Source organism: Chiloscyllium plagiosum, unplaced genomic scaffold (assembly GCF_037043375.1).
Source record: "Chiloscyllium plagiosum isolate Xiang-an unplaced genomic scaffold, Cpla_swu_hap1 HiC_scaffold_44, whole genome shotgun sequence".
Taxonomy (NCBI): domain Eukaryota; kingdom Metazoa; phylum Chordata; class Chondrichthyes; order Orectolobiformes; family Hemiscylliidae; genus Chiloscyllium; species Chiloscyllium plagiosum.
In genome coordinates, this window is record NW_028270182.1 from 6,353,601 (window position 1) to 6,375,082 (window position 21,482).

At 56.3% G+C, this 21,482-nt stretch overlaps 1 protein-coding gene across 2 annotated transcripts in view; it reads right to left on the reverse strand.

Annotated features, from left to right (window-relative positions):
• LOC122544304 (P2R1A-PPP2R2A-interacting phosphatase regulator 1-like) overlaps positions 1 to 10,383 on the reverse strand; it is a 60,106-nt gene extending 49,723 nt beyond the window's left edge. Inside the window, exon 1 of one of the 2 annotated variants that reach the window (XM_087982964.1) lies at positions 9,936 to 10,383. In XM_087982964.1, coding sequence (XP_087839090.1) covers positions 9,936 to 10,066 — 131 coding nt within the window. In that variant the 5' untranslated portion in view covers positions 10,067 to 10,383. The remainder of the gene's footprint in view (positions 1 to 9,935) is intronic. The other variant, XM_087982961.1, reaches the window with a different exon arrangement.
• Between the last annotated feature and the right edge of the window lie 11,099 nt (positions 10,384 to 21,482).

Here is a 21,482-nt window from a genome sequence, read left to right on the forward strand (position 1 = left end):
GGATGGGAGGGAGGGTTGGAGGATGGGAGGGAGGGAGGATGGGAGGGAGGGAGGATGGGAGGGAGGGAGGGTGGGAGGGAGGATGGGAGGGAGGGAGGGTGGGAGGGAGGGTGGGAGGGTGGGAGGATGGGAGGATGGGAGGATGGGAGGATGGGAGGATGGGAGGGTGGGAGGATGGGAGGGTGGGAGGGTGGGAGGGTGGGAGGATGGGAGGATGGGAGGATGGGAGGGTGGGAGGGTGGGAGGGAGGGAGGGAGGGAGGGAGGGAGGGAGGGTGGAGGGAGGGAGGGAGGGAGGGTGGAGGGAGGGTGGGAGGGAGGGTGGGAGGGTGGGAGGGAGGATGGGATGGAGGATGGGAGCGTGGGAGGGAGGATGGGAGGGTGGGAGGGAGGAGGATGGGAGGGAGGGAGGGAGGGAGGATGGGAGGGAGGGAGGGAGGGAGGATGGGAGGGAGGGAGGGAGGATGGGAGGGAGGGAGGATGGGAGGGAGGGAGGATGGGAGGGAGGGAGGATGGGAGGGAGGGAGGATGGGAGGGAGGGAGGGAGGATGGGAGGGAGGGAGGATGGGAGGGAGGGAGGGAGGATGGGAGGGAGGGAGGATGGGAGGGAGGGTGGATGGGAGGGTGGGTGGGTGGGTGGATGGGAGGGAGGGTGGATGGGAGGGTGGGAGGGAGGGAGGGTGGGAGGGTGGGAGGGAGGGAGGGTGGGTGGGTGGGTGGGTGGGTGGATGGATGGGAGGATGGGTGGATGGATGGGAGGATGGGAGGATGGGTGGGTGGGAGGATGGGAGGGTGGGTGGGTGTGTGGGAGGATGGGAGGGTGGGTGGGAGGATGGGTGGGTGGGAGGATGGGAGGGTGGGTGGGTGGGTGGATGGATGGGAGGGTGGGAGGGTGGGAGGATGGGAGGATGGGAGGGTGGGAGGGTGGGAGGATGGGAGGATGGGAGGATGGGAGGATGGGAGGATGGGAGGATGGGAGGGTGGGAGGGTGGGAGGATGGGAGGGTGGGAGGGTGGGAGGGTGGGAGGGTGGGAGGGTGGGAGGGTGGGAGGGTGGGAGGGTGGGAGGGTGGGAGGGTGGGAGGGTGGGAGGATGGGAGGGTGGGAGGATGGGAGGGTGGGAGGGTGGGAGGGTGGGTGGATGGGAGGGTGGGTGGATGGGAGGGTGGGTGGATGGGTGGGTGGGTGGATGGGTGGGTGGATGGGTGGGTGGGTGGATGGGTGGGTGGATGGGTGGGTGGGTGGGTGGATGGGTGGGTGGATGGGTGGGTGGATGGGTGGGTGGGTGGGTGGATGGGTGGGTGGGTGGGTGGGTGGGTGGGAGGGTGGGAGGGTGGGTGGGAGGGTGGGTGGGAGGGTGGGAGGGTGGGAGGGAGGGTGGGAGGGAGGGTGGGAGGATGGGAGGGTGGGTGGATGGGTGGATGGGTGGATGGGTGGATGGGAGGATGGGTGGATGGGTGGATGGGTGGATGGGAGGATGGGTGGATGGGAGGATGGGTGGGTGGGAGGGTGGGAGGGTGGGAGGGTGGGAGGGTGGGTGGGTGGGAGGGTGGGTGGATGGGTGGATGGGTGGATGGGTGGATGGGTGGGTGGGTGGATGGGTGGATGGGTGGGTGGGTGGATGGGTGGATGGGTGGGTGGGTGGATGGGTGGGTGGGTGGATGGGTGGGTGGGTGGATGGGTGGGTGGGTGGATGGGTGGGTGGGTGGGTGGGTGGATGGGTGGGTGGGTGGGTGGATGGGTGGGTGGGTGGGTGGATGGGTGGGTGGGTGGATGGGTGGGTGGGTGGGTGGGTGGATGGGTGGGTGGATGGGTGGGTGGGTGGGTGGGAGGAAGGGTGGGTGGGTGGGTGGGAGGAAGGGTGGGTGGGTGGGAGGAAGGGTGGGTGGGTGGGTGGGTGAGTGGGAGGAAGGGTGGGTGGGTGAGTGGGAGGAAGGGTGGGTGGGTGAGTGGGAGGAAGGGTGGGTGGGTGGGTGGGAGGAAGGGTGGGTGGGTGGGTGGGAGGAAGGGTGGGTGGGTGGGTGGGAGGAAGGGTGGGAGGAAGGGTGTGTGGGTGGGTGGGTGGGGAAGAGTGGGTGGGTGGGTGGGAGGAAGAGTGGGTGGGTGGGTGGGAGGAAGAGTGGGTGGGTGGATGGGAGGGTGGATGGGAGGATGGGAGGGTGGGAGAGAGGATGGGAGGGTGGGAGAGAGGATGGGAGGGTGGGAGAGAGGATGGGAGGGTGGGAGAGAGGATGGGAGGGTGGGAGAGAGGATGGGGGGTGGGAGAGAGGATGGGAGGACGGGAGGTTGGATGGGAGGACGGGAGGTTGGATGGGAGGACGGGAGGTTGGATGGGAGGACGGGAGGTTGGATGGGAGGACGGGAGGTTGGATGGGAGGACGGGAGGTTGGATGGGAGGACGGGAGGTTGGATGGGAGGACGGGAGGTTGGATGGGAGGACGGGAGGTTGGATGGGAGGACGGGAGGTTGGATGGGAGGACGGGAGGTTGGATGGGAGGACGGGAGGTTGGATGGGAGGACGGGAGGTTGGATGGGAGGACGGGAGGTTGGATGGGAGGACGGGAGGGAGGTAGGGAGGTTGGGAGGGAGGGAGGTTGGGAGGGAGGGAGGGAGGATGGGAGGGAGGATGGGAGGGAGGATGGGAGGGAGGATGGGAGGGAGGATGGGAGGATGGGAGGGTGGATGGGAGGGTGGATGGGAGGGTGGATGGGAGGGTGGATGGGAGGGTGGATGGGAGGGAGGATGGGAGGGTGGATGGGAGGGTGGATGGGAGGGTGGATGGGAGGGAGGGTGGATGGGAGGGAGGGTGGGAGGGTGGATGGGAGGGAGGGTGGGAGGGTGGATGGGAGGGAGGGTGGGAGGGTGGATGGGAGGGAGGGAGGGAGGGTGGATGGGAGGGTGGATGGGAGGGTGGATGGGAGGGTGGGAGGTTGGGAGGGAGGGAGGGAGGGTGGGAGGTTGGGAGGGAGGGTGGGAGGGTGGGAGGGAGGGTTGGGAGGGAGGGTGGGAGTTTGGGAGGGAGGGTGGGAGTGAGGGAGGGAGGGTGGGAGTGAGGGAGGGAGGGTGGGAGGGAGGGAGGGAGGGTGGGAGGTTGGGTGGGAGGGAGGGTGGGAGGTTGGGTGGGAGGGAGGGAGGGAGGGAGGTTGGGTGGGAGGGAGGATGGGAGGGTGGATGGGAGGGAGGATGGGAGGGAGGATGGGAGGGAGGGAGGATGGGAGGGAGGGAGGGAGGATGGGAGGGAGGGAGGATGGGAGGGAGGGAGGGTGGGAGGGAGGATGGGAGGGAGGGAGGGAGGATGGGAGGGAGGGAGGATGGGAGGGAGGATGGGAGGGAGGGAGGGAGGGTGGGAGGGAGGATGGGAGGGAGGGAGGGTGGGAGGTTGGGTGGGAGGGAGGGTGGGAGGTTGGGTGGGAGGGAGGGAGGGAGGGAGGGAGGTTGGGTGGGAGGGAGGATGGGAGGGAGGATGGGAGGGAGGATGGGAGGGAGGATGGGAGGGAGGATGGGAGGGAGGATGGGAGGGAGGATGGGAGGGAGGATGGGAGGGAGGATGGGAGGGAGGGAGGGAGGGAGGGAGGGAGGGAGGGAGGGAGGGAGGGAGGGTGGGAGGGAGGATGGGAGGGAGGGAGGGAGGATGGGAGGGAGGGAGGGAGGATGGGAGGGAGGGAGGATGGGAGGGAGGGAGGATGGGAGGGAGGGAGGGAGGGAGGGAGGATGGGAGGGAGGGAGGGAGGATGGGAGGGAGGGAGGGAGGGTGGGAGGGAGGATGGGAGGGAGGGAGGGTGGGAGGGAAGGTGGGAGGATGGGAGGGAAGGTGGGAGGATGGGAGGGAGGGTGGGAGGATGGGAGGGTGAATGGGAGGATGGGAGGATGGGAGGGAGGGTGGGAGGGAGGGAGGGAGGGAGGAAGGGAGGGAGGGTGGGAGGGAGGGAGGGAGGGAGGGAGGGTGGGAGCGTGCGAGGGAGGTGGGTGGGAGCGTGGGAGGGAGGTGGGTGGGAGGAAGGGTGGGTGGGTGGGTGGGAGGAAGGGGGTGGGTGGGTGGGTGGAGGAAGGGTGGGTGGGTGGAAGGGTGGGAGGGTGGGAGGAAGGGTGGGTGGGTGGGTGGGAGGGTGGGAGGAAGGGTGGGAGGGTGGGAGGAAGGGTGGGTGGGTGGGTGGGAGGGTGGGAGGGTGGGAGGGTGGGAGGAAGGGTGGGTGGGTGGGTGGGTGGGTGGGTGGGAGGGTGGGAGGAAGGGTGGGTGGGTGGGAGGGTGGGAGGAAGGGTGGGTGGGTGGGTGGGAGGGTGGGAGGAAGGGTGGGTGGGTGGGAGGAAGGGTGGGTGGGTGGGTGGGAGGGTGGGAGGAAGGGTGGGAGGAAGGGTGGGTGGGTGGGTGGGAGGAAGGGTGGGTGGGTGGGTGGGAGGAAGGGTGGGTGGGTGGGTGGGAGGAAGGGTGGGTGGGTGGGAGGAAGGGTGGGAGGAAGGGTGGGTGGGAGGAAGGGTGGGAGGAAGGGTGGGTGGGAGGAAGGGTGGGAGGAAGGGTGGGAGGAAGGGTGGGTGGGTGGGTGGGAGGAAGGGTGGGAGGAAGGGTGGGTGGGTGGGTGGGAGGAAGGGTGGGTGGGTGGGTGGGTGGGAGGAAGGGTGGGAGGAAGGGTGGGAGGAAGGGTGGGAGGAAGGGTGGGAGGAAGGGTGGGTGGGAGGAAGGGTGGGTGGAAGGGTGGGTGGGAGGAAGGGTGGGAGGAAGGGTGGGTGGGAGGAAGGGTGGGAGGAAGGGTGGGTGGGTGGGAGGGTGGGAGGAAGGGTGGGAGGGAGGAAGGGTTGGTGGGAGGGTGGGTGGGAGGAAGGGTTGGTGGGAGGTTGGGTGGGAGGAAGGGTTGGTGGGTGGGTGGGAGGAAGGGTGGGTTGGTGGGTGGGTGGGAGGAAGGGTGGGTTGTTGGGTGGGTGGGAGGAAGGGTGGGTTGGTGGGTGGGTGGGAGGAAGGGTGTGTGGGTGGGAGGGAGGAAGGGTGTGTGGGTGGGAGGGAGGAAGGGTGGGAGGGAGGAAGGGTGGGTGGGAGGGAGGAAGGGTGGGTGGGTGGGTGGGTGGGAGGGAGGAAGGGTGGGTGGGTGGGTGGGTGGGAGGGAGGAAGGGTGGGTGGGTGGGTGGGTGGGTGGGAGGAAGGGTGGGTGGGTGGGTGGGAGGAAGGGTGGGTGGGTGGGTGGGAGGAAGGGTGGGTGGAAGGGTGGGAGGAAGGGAGGAATGGTGGGAGGAAGGGAGGAATGGTGGGAGGAAGGATGGGAGGGTGGATGGGAGGGTGGATGGGAGGGTGGATGGGAGGGTGGATGGGAGGGTGGATGGGAGGGAGGATGGGAGGGAGGATGGGAGGGAGGATGGGAGGGAGGATGGGAGGGAGGATGGGAGGGAGGATGGGAGGGAGGATGGGAGGGAGGATGGGAGGGAGGGAGGGTGGGAGGGAGGGAGGGTGGGAGGGAGGGTGGGAGGGAGGGTGGGAGGGTGGGAGGGTGGGAGGGAGGGTGGGAGGGTGGGAGGGAGGGTGGGAGGGAGGGTGGGAGGGTGGGAGGGTGGGAGGGAGGGTGGGAGGGTGGGAGGGAGGGGTGGGAGGGAGGGTGGGAGGGTGGGAGGGTGGGAGGGAGGGAGGGTGGGAGGGAGGGAGGATGGGAGGGTGGGAGGGAGGGTGGGAGGGTGGGAGGGAGGGTGGGAGGGTGGGAGGGAGGATGGGATGGAGGATGGGAGCGTGGGAGGGAGGTGGGTGGGAGGGAGGATGGGAGGGTGGGAGGGAGGGAGGATGGGAGGGTGGGAGGGAGGGAGGATGGGAGGGTGGGAGGGAGGGAGGATGGGAGGGAGGGAGGGAGGATGGGAGGGAGGGAGGATGGGAGGGAGGGAGGGAGGATGGGAGGGAGGGAGGATGGGAGTGTGGGAGGGAGGGAGGATGGGAGTGTGGGAGGGAGGGAGGATGGGAGTGTGGGAGGGAGGGAGGATGGGAGGGTGGGAGGATGGGAGGATGGGAGGATGGGAGGATGGGAGGATGGGAGGGTGGGAGGGTGGGAGGGTGGGAGGATGGGAGGGTGGGAGGGTGGGAGGGTGGGAGGATGGGAGGGTGGGAGGGTGGGAGGGTGGGAGGATGGGAGGATGGGAGGGTGGGAGGATGGGAGGATGGGAGGATGGGAGGGTGGGAGGATGGGAGGGTGGGAGGATGGGAGGGTGGGAGGGTGGGTGGGAGGGTGGGAGGGTGGGAGGGAGGGTGGGTGGGTGGGAGGGTGGGAGGGAGGGTGGATGGGAGGGTGGGAGGGTGGGAGGGTGGGTGGGTGGGTGGATGGATGGGAGGATGGGAGGATGGGAGGATGGGAGGATGGGAGGATGGGTGGGTGGGTGGGAAGATGGGTGGGTGGGTGGGAGGATGGGTGGGTGGGTGGGAGGATGGGTGGGTGGGTGGGAGGATGGGAGGGTGGGTGGGAGGATGGGAGGGTGGGTGGGTGGGTGGGTGTGTGGGAGGATGGGTGGGTGGGAGGATGGGAGGGTGGGAGGATGGGAGGGTGGGAGGATGGGAGGGTGGGAGGATGGGAGGGTGGGTGGGTGGGTGGGTGGGAGGATGGGAGGGTGGGAGGGTGGGTGGGTGGGAGGATGGGAGGGTGGGTGGGTGGGTGGGTGGAAGGATGGGAGGGTGGGAGGATGGGAGGATGGGAGGGTGGGAGGGTGGGAGGATGGGTGGATGGGTGGATGGGAGGGTGGATGGGTGGATGGGAGGGTGGGTGGGTGGGTGGGAGGGTGGGAGGGTGGGTGGGAGGGTGGGAGGATGGGAGGGTGGGAGGATGGGTGGATGGGTGGATGGGTGGATGGGAGGATGGGTGGATGGGTTGATGGGTGGATGGGTGGATGGGTGGGTGGATGGGTGGATGGGTGGGTGGATGGGTGGATGGGTGGGTGGATGGGTGGATGGGTGGGTGGATGGGTGGATGGGTGGGTGGATAGGAGGATGGGAGGGTGGGAGGGTGGGAGGATGGGAGGGTGGGAGCATGGGTGGGTGGGTGGGAGCATGGGTGGGTGGGTGGGTGGGTGGGAGGATGGGCGGATGGGTGGGTGGATGGCTGGGAGGATGGGTGGGTGGGTGGGAGGGTGGGAGGGTGGGTGGGAGGGTGGGAGGATGGGTGGGTGGGTGGGAGGGTGGGAGGATGGGTGGGAGGGTGGGAGGGTGGGTGGTTGGATGGGTGGATGGGTGGGTGGATGGGTGGGTGGGTGGGAGGATGGGTGGGTGGGTGGGTGGGAGGATGGGTGGGTGGGTGGGAGGATGGGTGGGTGGGAGGGTGGGAGGATGGGTGGGTGGGAGGGTGGGAGGATGGGTGGATGGGTGGATGGGAGGATGGGTGGATGGGAGGGTGGGAGGATGGGTGGATGGGAGGATGGGTGGATGGGAGGGTGGGTGGGTGGATGGGAGGGTGGGTGGGTGGGTGGGAGGATGGATAGGAGGGTGGGAGGGTGGGAGGGTGGGAGGATGGGAGGGTGGGAGGATGGGTGGGAGGGTGGGAGGATGGGTGGGAGGGTGGGAGGATGGGTGGGTGGGTGGGAGGGTGGGAGGATGGGTGGGAGGATGGGTGGGTGGATGGGTGGGTGGGTGGATGGGTGGGTGGGTGGGTGGATGGGTGGGTGGGTGGGTGGTTGGGTGGGTGGGTGGTTGGGTGGGTGGGTGGGTGGGTGGTTGGGTGGGTGGGTGGGTGGGTGGGTGGGTGGGTGGGTGGGTAGGTGGGTGGGTGGGTGGATGGATGGATGGGTGGATGGATGGGTGGATGGATGGATGGATGGATGGATGGATGGATGGATGGATGGATGGGTGGATGGATGGGTGGATGGATGGGTGGGTGGATGGATGGGTGGGTGGATGGATGGGTGGGTGGATGGATGGGTGGGTGGGTGGATGGATGGGTGGGTGGATGGGTGGGTGGGTGGATGGGTGGGTGGGTGGGTGGGTGGGTGGGTGGGTGGGTGGATGGGTGGGTGGGTGGGTGGGTGGATGGGTGGGTGGGTGGGTGGGTGGGTGGGTGGGTGGGTGGGTGGATGGGTGGGTGGGTGGATGGGTGGGTGGGTGGATGGGTGGATGGGTGGGTGGATGGGTGGGTGGATGGGTGGATGGATGGGTGGGTGGGTGGATGGATGGGTGGGTGGGTGGATGGGTGGGTGGGTGGATGGATGGGAGGATGGGAGGATGGATGGGAGGATGGGTGGATGGATGGGAGGATGGGAGGGTAGGTGGGTGGGTGGGAGGATGGGAGGGTAGGTGGGTGGGTGGGTGGGTGGGAGGATGGGTGGGTGGGTGGATGGATAGGAGGGTGGGAGGATGGGAGGGTGGGAGGGTAGGAGGGTGGGAGGATGGGTGGGAGGATGGGTGGGTGGGAGGGTGGGAGGATGGGTGGATGGGTGGATGGGAGGATGGGTGGATGGGTGGATGGGAGGATGGGTGGATGGGTGGATGGGTGGATGGGTGGATGGGTGGATGGGTGGATGGGTGGATGGGTGGATGGGTGGGTGGATGGGTGGGTGGATGGGTGGGTGGATGGGTGGGTGGATGGGTGGGTGGGTGGGTGGGTGGGTGGGTGGGTGGGTGGGTGGGTGGGTGGGTGGGTGGGTGGGTGGATGGGTGGGTGGGTGGGAGGATGGGTGGGTGGGAGGATGGATAGGAGGATGGGAGGGTGGGAGGATGGGAGGGTGGGAGGATGGGTGGGTGGGAGGATGGGTGGGTGGGAGGATGGGTGGGTGGGTGGGTGGGTGGGTGGGAGGATGGGTGGGAGGATGGGTGGGTGGGAGGATGGGTGGGAGGGTGGGAGGGTGGGAGGATGGGTGTTTGGATGGGTGGATGGGTGGGTGGATGGGTGGGTGGATGGGTGGGTGGGTGGATGGGTGGGTGGGTGGGTGGGTGGGTGGATGGGTGGGTGGGTGGATGGGTGGGTGGGTGGGTGGATGGGTGGGTGGATGGATGGGTGGGTGGATGGGTGGGTGGATGGGTGGGTGGATGGGTGGGAGGATGGGTGGGAGGATGGGTGGGAGGATGGGTGGGAGGATGGGTGGGAGGATGGGTGGTTGGATGGGTGGATGGGTGGATGGATGGGTGGATGGATGGGTGGATGGATGGGTGGATGGGTGGGTGGATGGGTGGGAGGATGGGTGGGAGGATGGGTGGGAGGATGGGTGGGTGGTAGGATGGGTGGGTGGGAGGGTGGGAGGATGGGTGGGAGGGTGGGAGGATGGGTGGGTGGGTGGGTGGGAGGGTGGGAGGATGGGTGGGTGGGAGGGTGGGAGGGTGGGAGGATGGGTGGGTGGGAGGGTGGGAGGATGGGTGGATGGGAGGATGGGTGGGAGGATGGGTGGATGGGAGGATGGGTGGGTAGGAGGATGGGAGGGTGGGTGGGTAGGAGGATGGGAGGGTGGGAGGGTAGGAGGATGGGAGGGTCGGAGGGTGGGAGGATGGGTGGGAGGGTGGGAGGATGGGAGGATGGGTGGGAGGGTGGGAGGATGGGAGGGTGGGTGGATGGGTGGGTGGATGGGTGGATGGATGGGTGGGTGGATGGGTGGGTGGATGGGTGGGTGGATGGGTGGGTGGATGGGTGGATGGGTGGGTGGGTGGATGGTTGGGTGGGTGGATGGTTGGGTGGGTGGGTGGATGGATGGATGGATGGATGGGTGGGTGGGTGGGTGGATAGGTGGATGGGTGGATGGGTGGGTGGGTGGATGGATGGGTGGGTGGGTGGGTGGATGGATGGATGGATGGGTGGATGGGTGGGTGGATGGATGGATGGGTGGGTGGATGGATGGATGGATGGATGGGTGGATGGATGGATGGGTGGGTGGATGGGTGGGTGGATGGGTGGGTGGATGGATGGGTGGGTGGATGGATGGGTGGGTTGGAGATGGGAGGGAGGTGATAAGATGGTGAGGGGAGGTGGACAATGCCAAAAGCCTGTCTGATTTCCTGTACCTGATGTTGCTGATCATGGGGGCGCTGTTGGACCTGCGCAGCACCGCCCCTCCCCCGCCGGCTGCCGCCATCGCCGCGCCGGCCGCCGCGCAGGCGCACTGATCCACCTCCATCCGCTCCTCCTGCGCCATCGAGAGGAGGGAGGCGCGAACTGCAGGCCGCGCAGCCTCGGCCTCGCGTCGACGCAGCAAGCCGTCCGGCGGCCCCGCCACCAGCGGCACCAATTTTCAGCCGGCGGGGGAGGAGCGCCTCGACGGAGAGGAGAGGGGGAGGCTGGGGCTCTCCGCACGTACGAGTCCTTCGGGGAATCAAACCGTCGTGTCGCTCCGATGTTCGTCCATGTTGTTTTCGAGGCTTATTAATGCGATATATGACGGGTGGTGGGGGGGGGGCTGGTCTCGTTGGTTGCTGGTGGGGGGGAGCGGGGGGGTCGACGAGAAGCTGGCTGGCGCCGCCGCACGGTTGCTAAGTTTCCATCCTGCTGTTCCGGCACATTCCTGCGGAGGGCAGCTGACCCCACGCCAACGCGCGCCGGTCCGGTGCGCAGCCCCGCAGCGATGTGCGCGGAGGCGCGTGGTGACGTCACACGCCCTGACAGGTAAGGTTCCACGGGCGGTAGGAGGCGCGCCCCGTGCTGCCGTTGCAAAAAGGAGGCGGGGTCGGGGCAGGGAGGTTGGCGTGCGTAATGACGTCATTGGTCGACGTTCCCTGATCTCTCAAAGTCTAAGGGCCACCGGTTGTGGACTCGTTGGTTCAGTGGTTAGCAGCTGTGCTTTACAATGCCAGGGTTATGGGTTCGATTCCAGCCTCCGGGGTACTGTGGGTTTTCACCAGTCTTGGTGAATTGGCTATGCACCTGGATGGGATTGGGTGGAGGGATGCTTTACGGATGGTTAATGTTATTGGATTCGATGGACCAAACAGCCTCCTTCCCTACGTCTAGGGATTCTATCCTTCCATTATATCTTGGCGAGTTTCACGTCTCTACAGCAGAACATTGCATATCTCACAGCACTTCCACAATCGGTGAAGATCCCCATACAGCAAGATCCCAGTCCATTTCCGAAACAAAACCGAAAACTGCGGGGTGCTGAAGATATTGCTGGAGAAACTCACCCGGCCAGAAGCATTTGTGGAGAGAAAGCAGATTTATAAGTTTCAATCCCAGTGTCCCAGTCCTGAAGAACATCAGGGCAGGGCATCTACAGTTAATAGTAGGACCCTGGGGAGTTTTGCCAACAAAGAGACCTAGCGGTACAGGAGCATGGTTTCTTAGAAGTGGAGTCGCAGGTAGACGGGCTGGTGAAAAAGGGATTTGGTATACTAGCCTTCATTGGTCATAACATGGAGTATAGGAGTTAGGGTATCATGTTGCAGTTGTATAGGACCTTGGTGAGGCCCCGTTTGGAATACTGCATACAATTTTAGTCTTCCTTCTATAGGAGAGATGTTAAACTTGAGAGGGTGCAGTAAAGATTTATAAGGATGTTACTGGGACTGGAGGGGCGGCTACTGCTGCCTCATAGCGCCAGGGACCCGGGTTCAATTCCCACCTCGGGCAACTGTCTGTGTGGAGTTTGCACGTTCTCCCCGTGTCTGTGTGGCTTTCCTCTGAGTGCTTCAGTTTCCTCCCACAGTCCAAAGATGTGCAGGTCAGGTGAATTGGCTGTGCTAAATTGCCCTTGGTGTTAGGTGGATTAATTAGGGGTGAATGTAGGGGAATGGGTCTGGGTGGGTTGCTGTTCGGAGGGTCGGTGTGGACTTGTTGGGCTGAAGGGCCTGTTTCCACACTGTGGGGAATCTAATCTAAATCTAATAGCATGAGTGTTTTGAGCTGCAGGAAAAGACTGGATGGGTTAGGGCTTTTTCCCTGGAGTGTCATGGACTGAAGGGTGACCTTGTAGAGGTTTATAAAATCATGACAGGCATGGGTGGGGTGAATAGCCAGGGTGTTTTTCCTTGGGTGGGGGAATCCAAAATTAATCGGCATAGGTTTAAGGTGAGAGGGGAAAGATTTAAAAGGGACCTGAGGGGGATCTTTTTCATGCAGAGAGTGGTGTGTGTATGGAATGAGCTGTCAGACGAAGTGGTGGAGGCTGGTACAATTACAACATTTAAAAGGCATTGAGATGGGTATATGAATAGGGAGGGTTTCGAGGGCTATGGGCCAAATGCTGGTCAGCGTGGTTGAGTTGAGCTGAAAGGTATGCTTCAGTGCTGTGTGACACTGTAAAGGTCACTGGACTCAAAATGTTAACTCTGTTACTCTCTCTCCACAGATGCTGCCAGATCTGCTGAGTTTCTCCTGCGATTTCTGTTTTTTCCCAAATTCTTTTGAGAGGGTGACTGGTTCCCACTCCCCTAGGTTTTCTTAGTTTTCCAAAAGGAACAATGAGATTTTTTAAACCCCCTGGAACTGGGCTTTCGGTTTTACATCTCATCTGAAAGACAGTAGTTTCAGTTTATTGTGTTTGATTTATTGTTGTCACATGTTCTGAGATACCGTGTCTCCAATGATGCAGGGTGAGATTCAAATCCAGAATCTTGTGATTCAGTCCCATGTGCACAGCATGTTTATTAAGTTTTCATGAATAGCCAGATGACAACTGCCCAAAATAAATCATGCAACTTTCCTCTTGTTCCTCCCACTCTTTTATCTCGGGTGTGTCGTTGAGCACCATTCTCGCTGAGTCAGAAGAGTAGGCAGAGAGAAAATGTTTTGAGTTTTAAGGAGAGGCTGAATTGGCTGGGGCTATTTTCTCTGGACTGTTGGAGGTTGAGGTGTGACCTTATAGAGGTTTATAAAATCATGAGGGGTCATGAATAGTGTAAACAAACAAGGTCTTTTTCCCAGGGTAGAGGAGTCCAAAACTATAGAGTCTAGGTTTATGGTGAGAGGGGAAAAATTTAAAAGGGACCTAAGGTGTAACATTTTCATGCGGAAGGTGGTGTATGTGTGGAATGAGCTGCCAGAGGAAGTGGTAGAGGCAGGTGGCTCAGTGGTTAGCACTGTTACCTCACAGCGCCTAGGTTCAATTCCTGTAGAGTTTGCACATTCTCCATGTGTCTGCGTTTCCTCCAGTTTCCTCCCACAGTCCAAAGATGTATAGGTCAAGTGAATTGGCCGTGCTCAATTGCCTATAGTGTTAGGTGCATTAGTCAGAGGGAAAAGGGTCTGTGTGGGTTACTCTTCGGAGGGTCAGTGTGGATTTGTTGGGCTGAAGAGCCTGTTTCCACACTGTAGAAAATCTAATCTAATGATAAAAAAATTTAGAAGGCATCTGGTTGGGTATATGAACAGGAGGATTTGGAGGGATATGGGCCAAATGCTGGCAATGGGACTAGATAAATTTAGGATATCTAGTTGGCATGGAAAAGTTGAAGTGAAGGGTCTGTTTCTATGCTGTACATCTCTGTGGGGGGTGGTGGAGACATACAGGATATGGGGTCATTTGTTGTAGAAGGAACATTCAGAGAAGTAGGTTCATTATTTTAAAATAAGAGCCAGGTCATCCAGGGTTAAAGTCAGGAAGCATCTCTTCTGACAAACCATACTGGAAATCTGGAAACAATTCTCAAAAAGAAAGTGCTGCATCGGGATAAGGCAGAAATGTGTTTCAACACCAACCTTTTTTGTTCTCAACTGGGTGGATGGATTTGAGAAACACAACAGTCCCGTTTTAATTGTTTGGCTGAACAGGTTCAGCGAACTGTATGAGCTTGGAGAGTTAGAGAGGCCCATTTGAAGAAAAAAGATCTTACAAATATTAACTCCTGTAATGCACTTCCAGAGAAAGTAAACCCACCAAGTTAATCCATTTCATCCCAGAATTCCAAAATCTTCTAACCTCGCCATGCCAACATACTGAATTCTGCACACACCCACTTCCTCCACCTGACTTGCTCTGTTTTAGTTAACCAGCCTCTGTGAACGTGTGACACAGCTTATGTTGAGGTGGGACTTGAACCCAGAGGTTCTGGCCGAGAGGTAGGGACACTACCACTGCACCACAAGATTGCTTTCTACGTCCTCTAGCGACAGACTGCTACCTTCAATATCTAATCTTAACAAGCCTTGCATATGTGTGGTCTGCTGTTGACCACTTTTACTCAACTGTTTGAAGGGATACTAGAGATATCCCTCAACCAATATCACTGAAAACAGAGCATCAGGTCAATTATCTCATTGCTGTTTGCGAAGGCTGGCTGTATGCAAATTTACTGCACCATTTCTGACATTATAACAGGTAGATACACAATTCTTATTTTTTAATATCACTGCATGGCCTCAATCCCTCCCAATTATTGCATTCTCCTCTAGCTCAGCAACAACCTGTATTTGTACACGATCATTGATGTAATAAAATGTCTTAAAGTGCTTGAAAGGAGGATTATGAAATGAAATATGACATCATAAGAACATCAGAAATAGGAGCAGGAGTAGGCCATCTGGCCCCACCAGCCTGCTCCACCATTCAATAAGATCATGGCTTATCTTTTCATGGACTTAGCTCCACTCACCCTAACCTGTTCACCCTAACCCTTAATTCCTTTACTGTTCAAAAATCTGTCTGTGCCTTAAAAATATTCACTGGGGTAGTCTCAACTGCCTCACTGGGCAGGGGAATTCCACCGATTCACAACCTTTTGGGTGAAGAAATTCCTCCTCTTCTCAGTCCTAAATCTGCTCCCCCTTTATTTGAGGCTATGCCCCCAGTTCTAGTTTCACCCGCCAGTGTAAACAACTTCCAAACTTCTATTTTGTCAATTCCCTTCATAATTTTATGTGTTTCTATAAGATCCCTCCCTCATTGTTCTAAATTCCAATGAGTATAGTCCCAGTCTGTTCAATCCCTCCTCATGAGCCAACCCTCTCAACTCCGGAATCAATCGAGTGAACCTCCCCTGCACTCCCTCCAGTACTAAATTCCCCCCCCCCCCCCCACTCCCACCTTTTATCTCAGCCCGCTTGGCATACCAACCTCACTCCTGAAGAAGGGCTTATGCCCGAAACATCAATTCTCCTGCTCCTCGGATGCCGCCTGGCCTGCTGCGCTTTTCCAGCACCACACTTTTGAACTCTGGTCTCCAGCATCTGCAGTCCTCACTTTCTTCAAGTAAGGAGACCAAAACTGTACACAGTACTCCAGACGTGGCCTCACTAGCACCCTATACAGCTGCAGTATAACCTTCCTGTTTTGAAACACCATCCCTGTAGCAATGAAGGACACCATTCCATTTGCCTTCTTAATTACCTGCTACACCTCCAAACTAACCTTCTGTGATTCATTCACATGGATGCCAAGGTCCCTCTGCGCAGCAACCTTCCCCAATTTTTCACCATTGAAATAATAGTCCATTTTGTGTTATTCCTAGTAAAATGGATGACCTCCCACTTCCACATTCACATCAAATCACCCGAGGAGGCATTAGGACAGATAAACAAAAGATTTGTCAAAGACAAAAAGGTTTTACCCAGTTTCTTAAAGAAAGACAGAGACCCCAAGTGGTTTAGGGAGGGAATTCCAAACTTAGGATCCAGACAGTTGAAGGTAGAGCTTCCAGTGACAGAGCAATGGAAATCAGAGCTGGTCAACAGGCTGGAATTAGAAGATCAAAGAGATGTTGGAGAGCTGTGGGGCTAGAGATGATTACAGAGTTGGGAAGGGGCAAAGCTATGGAGGGATTTTTAAAAATGCAAGGATGAGAATTTTGAAATCCAGATTTGGCATAACCAGGAGCCATTAGCTCAGTGAGCATGAGACAAATGGACAAACAGGACTTGGGATTAACAACACGGCCAGCAGAGCTTTGGATGCCCTCAAGTTCCAAATTTCCAAACCCATGACCTCTACAATCTAGAAGGTAATGGGTAGCAGATACATAGGAACACCAAACCCCTGCAAGCTCCCCTCCAAACCACACATCATCCTGACTTAGAAATGTTGCAGTTCCTTCAGTGTCGCTGGGTCAAAATCCTGGAACTCTTTTCCTAACAGTAGTATGGGTCTAACTATACCAAATGCATTGCAGCAGTTCAAGTAGGTAGTTCACCACTATCTCCTACATTCAAAACTAGGGATGGGCAATAAATGTTGGCCCAGATAGTGATGCCCACATCCCATAAATGAGTAAAGGAAAAGTTTATGGAGAATACAATGTGGGAGGCTGGACAGGAGCGCATTGGAATTATTATGTCTAAAGGTTAGGTGGATCAACCATGTGAAATTGTCCATAATGTCCATGGATGTGCAGCCTAGGAAGATTAGCTGTGGTAAATGCAGGGTTATGGGGATAGGAGAGGGGGCCAGGTTTGGATGGGATGCTCTTTGGAGGGTCAGTGCAAGCCTAATGGGATGAATGGTCTCTTCCTCACTGTAGGGATTCTATGGTTCTATTTTCTAAAAAAAGGTAGCGAAGTCTGCACAACAGTTTTAGCACCAGATGAGATATGACTCCCAGAACAGAACGTTCACTGTCAACTAGTGCTTATCAGATATATTGGCAAATATAGAGAAACTGGAGGTTGAACAGGGAAACCCTATTACTATATTTGTGTCGGAACGTGTAATGTGCCACCATGAAGTTTCTTAAGACTGAAAAGTGAATGAATAAACTCTCTTATCGGTCACTGGCTTGGGCTGTAAACCACTAAATAGCTTTATTGAAGAGTAAACAGAAACGAACAGTAGCAAATGTGATAGAGTATAATTACAGTAATTAGACACTTGTTTTATTTATTTCACTTCAGATAAAGCAAACAGCCAAATATCTCCTCCTGCCGTAATCAGGAAATGAGAATTATCCTGTGTGTAACACTTCCCCGCTGATCCAGCAGGCAACTCCTAACCATAAGCTTTCTATAATGGTTTTACAATGACGCTCACCTAGAATAAGACAAACTAAGGTCAAAGATGCAAAGGCAAATCAGAGCACAGCAGACTGGATTGTACTCAGACATGGATCAATCTAAACTTTGGTCAAACAAACAAGCACTGAGGGGAAGATATAGATAAGTACACAAGAGAGAAAAGATTAGGAGTTGGGATGTCATATTGAGGTTGTACAGGACATTGGTGAGGCCTCGTCTGGAGAACTGTCTCCAGTTCTGGTCGCCCTGTTATAGGAAGGATATTATTAAACTAGATAGTGTTCAGAAATGATTTACCAGGATGTTGCTGGGAGTGGAAAGTTTGAGTTATGGGGAGAAGCTGAATAGGCTGGAACCTTTTTTCACTGGAGTGTAGAAGGCTGATTGGTGACGTTTGTAAAATCATGTGGGATATATATAGGGTTAATATTCCCTAGGGTGGGGGATTTCAAGATTAGGGGGCATATTTTTAAGGTGAGAGGATAGAGATTTTAAAAAAGACATCGGGGGAAATATTTTTACACAGGGTGGTTTGCGTGTGGAATGACCTTCCTGAGGAAGTGATGGATGCAGACACAGTTACAACATTTAAAAGACACTTAGATTAGTACATGAATAGGAAAGGTTTTGAGGGATATCGGCCAGGAACAGGCAGTTGGGATTAGTTTAGTTTGGGGTTAGGGTCGGCATGGACTGGTTGGACCGAAGGGTCTGTTTCCGTGCTGTAGGGTAAGGTAAATAATTTGACCTATGAGGAGGGATTGAGTTGAATGGGCCTGTAACCTGGGTTTGAAGCATGAGAGGTGATCTCTTGGAAACTTATAAAATTCCTAAAGGGCATGATGAGAGAGCAAAGAAGCTGTTCATCCCCTGCTGCCAGAGAGTTCAGAACCAGGGGGCAATGTCTCAGGATAACACATCAGCCATTTTGGACTTAAGATGAGAAGAAATATCTTCACTTGGGCTGTGCTTCTTTGGAATTCTCTACCCCTGAGAGCTGTGGATGAGGAAGGTTTTTGAATACAAGGGCAACCAAAGGGATGGGGAAGTGGATAGAGAAATGTAATTGTGACCATATTGAATGGCGGTGCAGGATCAAGGGCCAAATGGACTATGTGAGAACAGGAGTAGGCCATTGAATCCATTGCACCTGTTCCACCATTCAGTGTGATCTGTGGCCGAGCTCCATATCCCTAGAGGTGCTGTACAAATGCAAGAGGCTACTCTTTATGAAGCAGAGAGGGAAGAGACTTCTGTGGAACAAAGAAAAGACTAACAGAGCCTGTAGCAATTGTTTAGTTCCTAGTACGTTGGATGTAAATGTTGTAGCCTGTCAGGGCAGTGTCTAGCATTATTGGAAATTGTCTTAAAAAGGACTAGAATCTTTCTACAGCCAGCTATCAGCAATGCTTTAGAACAAGGGCAACATTAGTTAATAGCTTGTACCATAAAGGTGTTCACCTAGTAAATCCGCTTACTGTTTAGAAGACTTCCTCTTCCTCTATGAACTCTGCACACTCCTCCAGTACAACAACCCTGCAGTTCTGGCATCTCGTGCACCTCTGATTTTAATCAATGATCGTCAATGATTAATCATTGATCACTGTGATCTCTAGAACTGATGCCTAAGCTCTGGCATTCTCTCTCAAAACCTCTCCAGCACCTTGAAGATACTCTACCTTATGGGTGGCACAGTGGTTAGCACTGCTGCCTCACAGCACTAGAGACCCGGGTTCAATTCCCGCCTCAGGCAATTGTCTGTGTGGAGTTTGCACATTCTCCCCATGTCTGCGTGGGTTTCCTCCCACAGTCCAAAAATGTCCAGGTTAGGTGAATTGGCTGTGCTAAATTACCTGTAGTGTTAGGTGAAGGAGTGAATTAGGGGAATGGGTTTGGGTGGGTTGCTGTTTGAAGGGTCGGTATGGACTTGTTGGGCCGAAGGGCCTGTTTCCACACTGTAATGTAACTAACCCGGCTCTTCAACCATGCTTTTGCTCACATGTCCCTAACAGGTGTGGCTCAGTGGTTAGCACTGCTGCCTCACAGCACCAAGGACCCAGGTTCAATTCTGGCCTTGGGGACTGTCTGTGTGGCATTTACACGTGCTCCCTGTGTCTGTGCGGGGTTGCTCTGGTTTCCTCCCACAGTCCAAAGATGTGCTGATTAGGTAGATTGCCTGTGCTAAATTGTCCTGTCATGTCCAACGATGTGCAGGCTAGGTGGGTTAACCATGAGAAATGTGGGGTTACAGGGAAAGGCTGGGTCTGGATGGGATGCTTTTTGGAAGGTTGGTGTAGACTCAATGGGCTGAATGGCCTGCTTCCACACTCTAGGGATTCTATGATTCTTGGACTATTGACTGTCTTTTAGTTCTCTTGGGTAATGCTATCCTACTGACTGTCCTTCAGTAGGGTGGGATGCTCTTCAGAGGGTCAGTGTAGGCTCGATGGGCTGAATGGCCTGCTTCCACACTGTAAGGATTCTATTCTATCCTAACATCACTCGCTTGCCAATGTTTACTGGGGGCAGTTTAGAACAACAACTTGCATTTGTATAGCACCTTTAAAGTAATAAAATGTTCCTTCAAAACAAAGTTACTTGAAAACTGTGTAGAAATGTACGATATCAAAGCAGGTCATTGGAACTATGCTGATGGTTTTCTTCTTAAAATTGTATTCATTGGATGCAGGTTTCACTGGCAATCCCAGCCTTTGTTGCCCATTGCAATTTGCCCTTGTAAAGAGTGGTCGGTTAATCATTTCAGAGGACATTTAGGAGTCAGCAACACTGCTGAATGTACTAAGGTGTGTGGGCCAGACCAGGACCACCAGTGAGCCAGGAAGATTCTTACCTCAGTTGAAGATGGGTGCCATGGGTCACCGTCACTGAGACAGGATTTCAATTCCAGATTGGATTTAAATTCCACCTGAAGCTGTGGTGGGATTTGAACATGTATCCATGAAGCATTAAATTGGGTCTCTAAATTTTGAGGCAAGTGAAATTATACTTATCCTACCTTCTTGCCACCAACCTCCTCTCCTCCCTCATTGTTATATCTTGCGAAGGAAACCTTCTCTACCCTTCTCCCTCTTTGCTAGTTTCATTTCAATTGCATTTATGTTATTCGTCTCAACCACTCCGCCAGTAATTTTTCTAAACTACAATAGACACTGGCCCAGCCTGTTCAATCTTTTCTTTTACAATAATCAGTCCCCCTGATCCAGTTATTAGTCAAGTGAACCTTCCCCTGAACTGCTTCTGATTCAGTTACCTCCCTTTTTAAATAGGAAACCCAGAAGGACATGAGGGGCAAAGCATAGTTTGCGTGTGGAATGAACTTCCTGAGGAAGTGGTGATTGCAGGTACGATTACAACGTTTAAAAGACATTTGGAGAAGTGCATGAATAGAAAAGGGCCAAGCACAGGCAGGTGGGACTAGTTCAGTTTGAGAACGTGGTTAGCATGGACTGGTTGGACTGAAGAGTCTGTTTCCATGCTGTTTGGCACAATAACCGTACGCTTTATTCCAGAAATGGCCTCTCCGATGCTCAGTGCAACTATAACAAAACACCCTTAACGTCTAGATTCCATTCACCTTACAATAAACCTTATAATTCCATTTCTAATCATTTGCCGATTTCGATCCAACCCGAGGCACAGTCAGATTAGCCATTATTGGGGAGTCCAAAACTAGAGGGCATAGGTTTAAGGTGAGAAGGGAAAGATTTAAAAGGGACCTAAGGGGCAACTTTTTCACGCAGGGGGTGGGGTGCGTATGGAATGAGCTCCCAGAGGAAGTGGTGGAGGCTGGTACAATTCCAACATTTAAAAGGCATCTGGATGGGTATATGAATAAGATGGTTTAAGGGGGATATGGGACTAGATTAATTTAGGATATCTGGTCAGCACAGACAAGTTGTTTCCGTGCTGTACATCTCTATGATCCTATGTTCTTACCGACTGTTGGATCTGGCCCGAGGGCTGAATGGCCTCCTTCCTCTTATTTAAATACTGAGCAATAAGAAGGAACACCCAACACCTAGATAATGAATTATTTAAGTACAGAATCTTTAGTCTATACATGGAGTTCTGCATTTGCAGCTTCAGTCCCCTATTGTGGAAAGAATGTCTGAAAACTGAATAACAAACAGTATCATGATTGATGCTTATTTTTGTCTTTCCTGGACTCTCCATAGCAATGTGTTGCTCTTTGACTTTTGGACCCAATGCCAGTCAGACACAACGTCGGTCAGGAAAATCCTGGATCTTTGACTGATGTTAACTTGTAATGGAATGTCTTCAGGCTCATTAGACCTCAATAACATGGTTTACTTTGGACTACGGTTACACTCTGCCAGCCGTGTAAGCTGAGAGCGAGAGCCACACAATACAGAGGTCATTTGGGCTGTTGTTCTGTCTCTATGAAGAGCTAATCAATTAGGCCCCCCCTGATGGCTCCACCCCCTAAGCCGTGCAAATGTTCCTTTTCTCAAGTAGTTCACCTGGTTGATTGAAATTTCACTCCCGCCAACCTGTCAGACCACAACAACCGGCTGGACACTATTAGACTGAGGAAGCTGTTACCCACAGGGAGAGATCAATGTGAATGGCCTAGACACAGTGAAGGGGAAGCTGGATAAAGACATGGGAGAGAAAGGAATGGAATGATCTGAGGG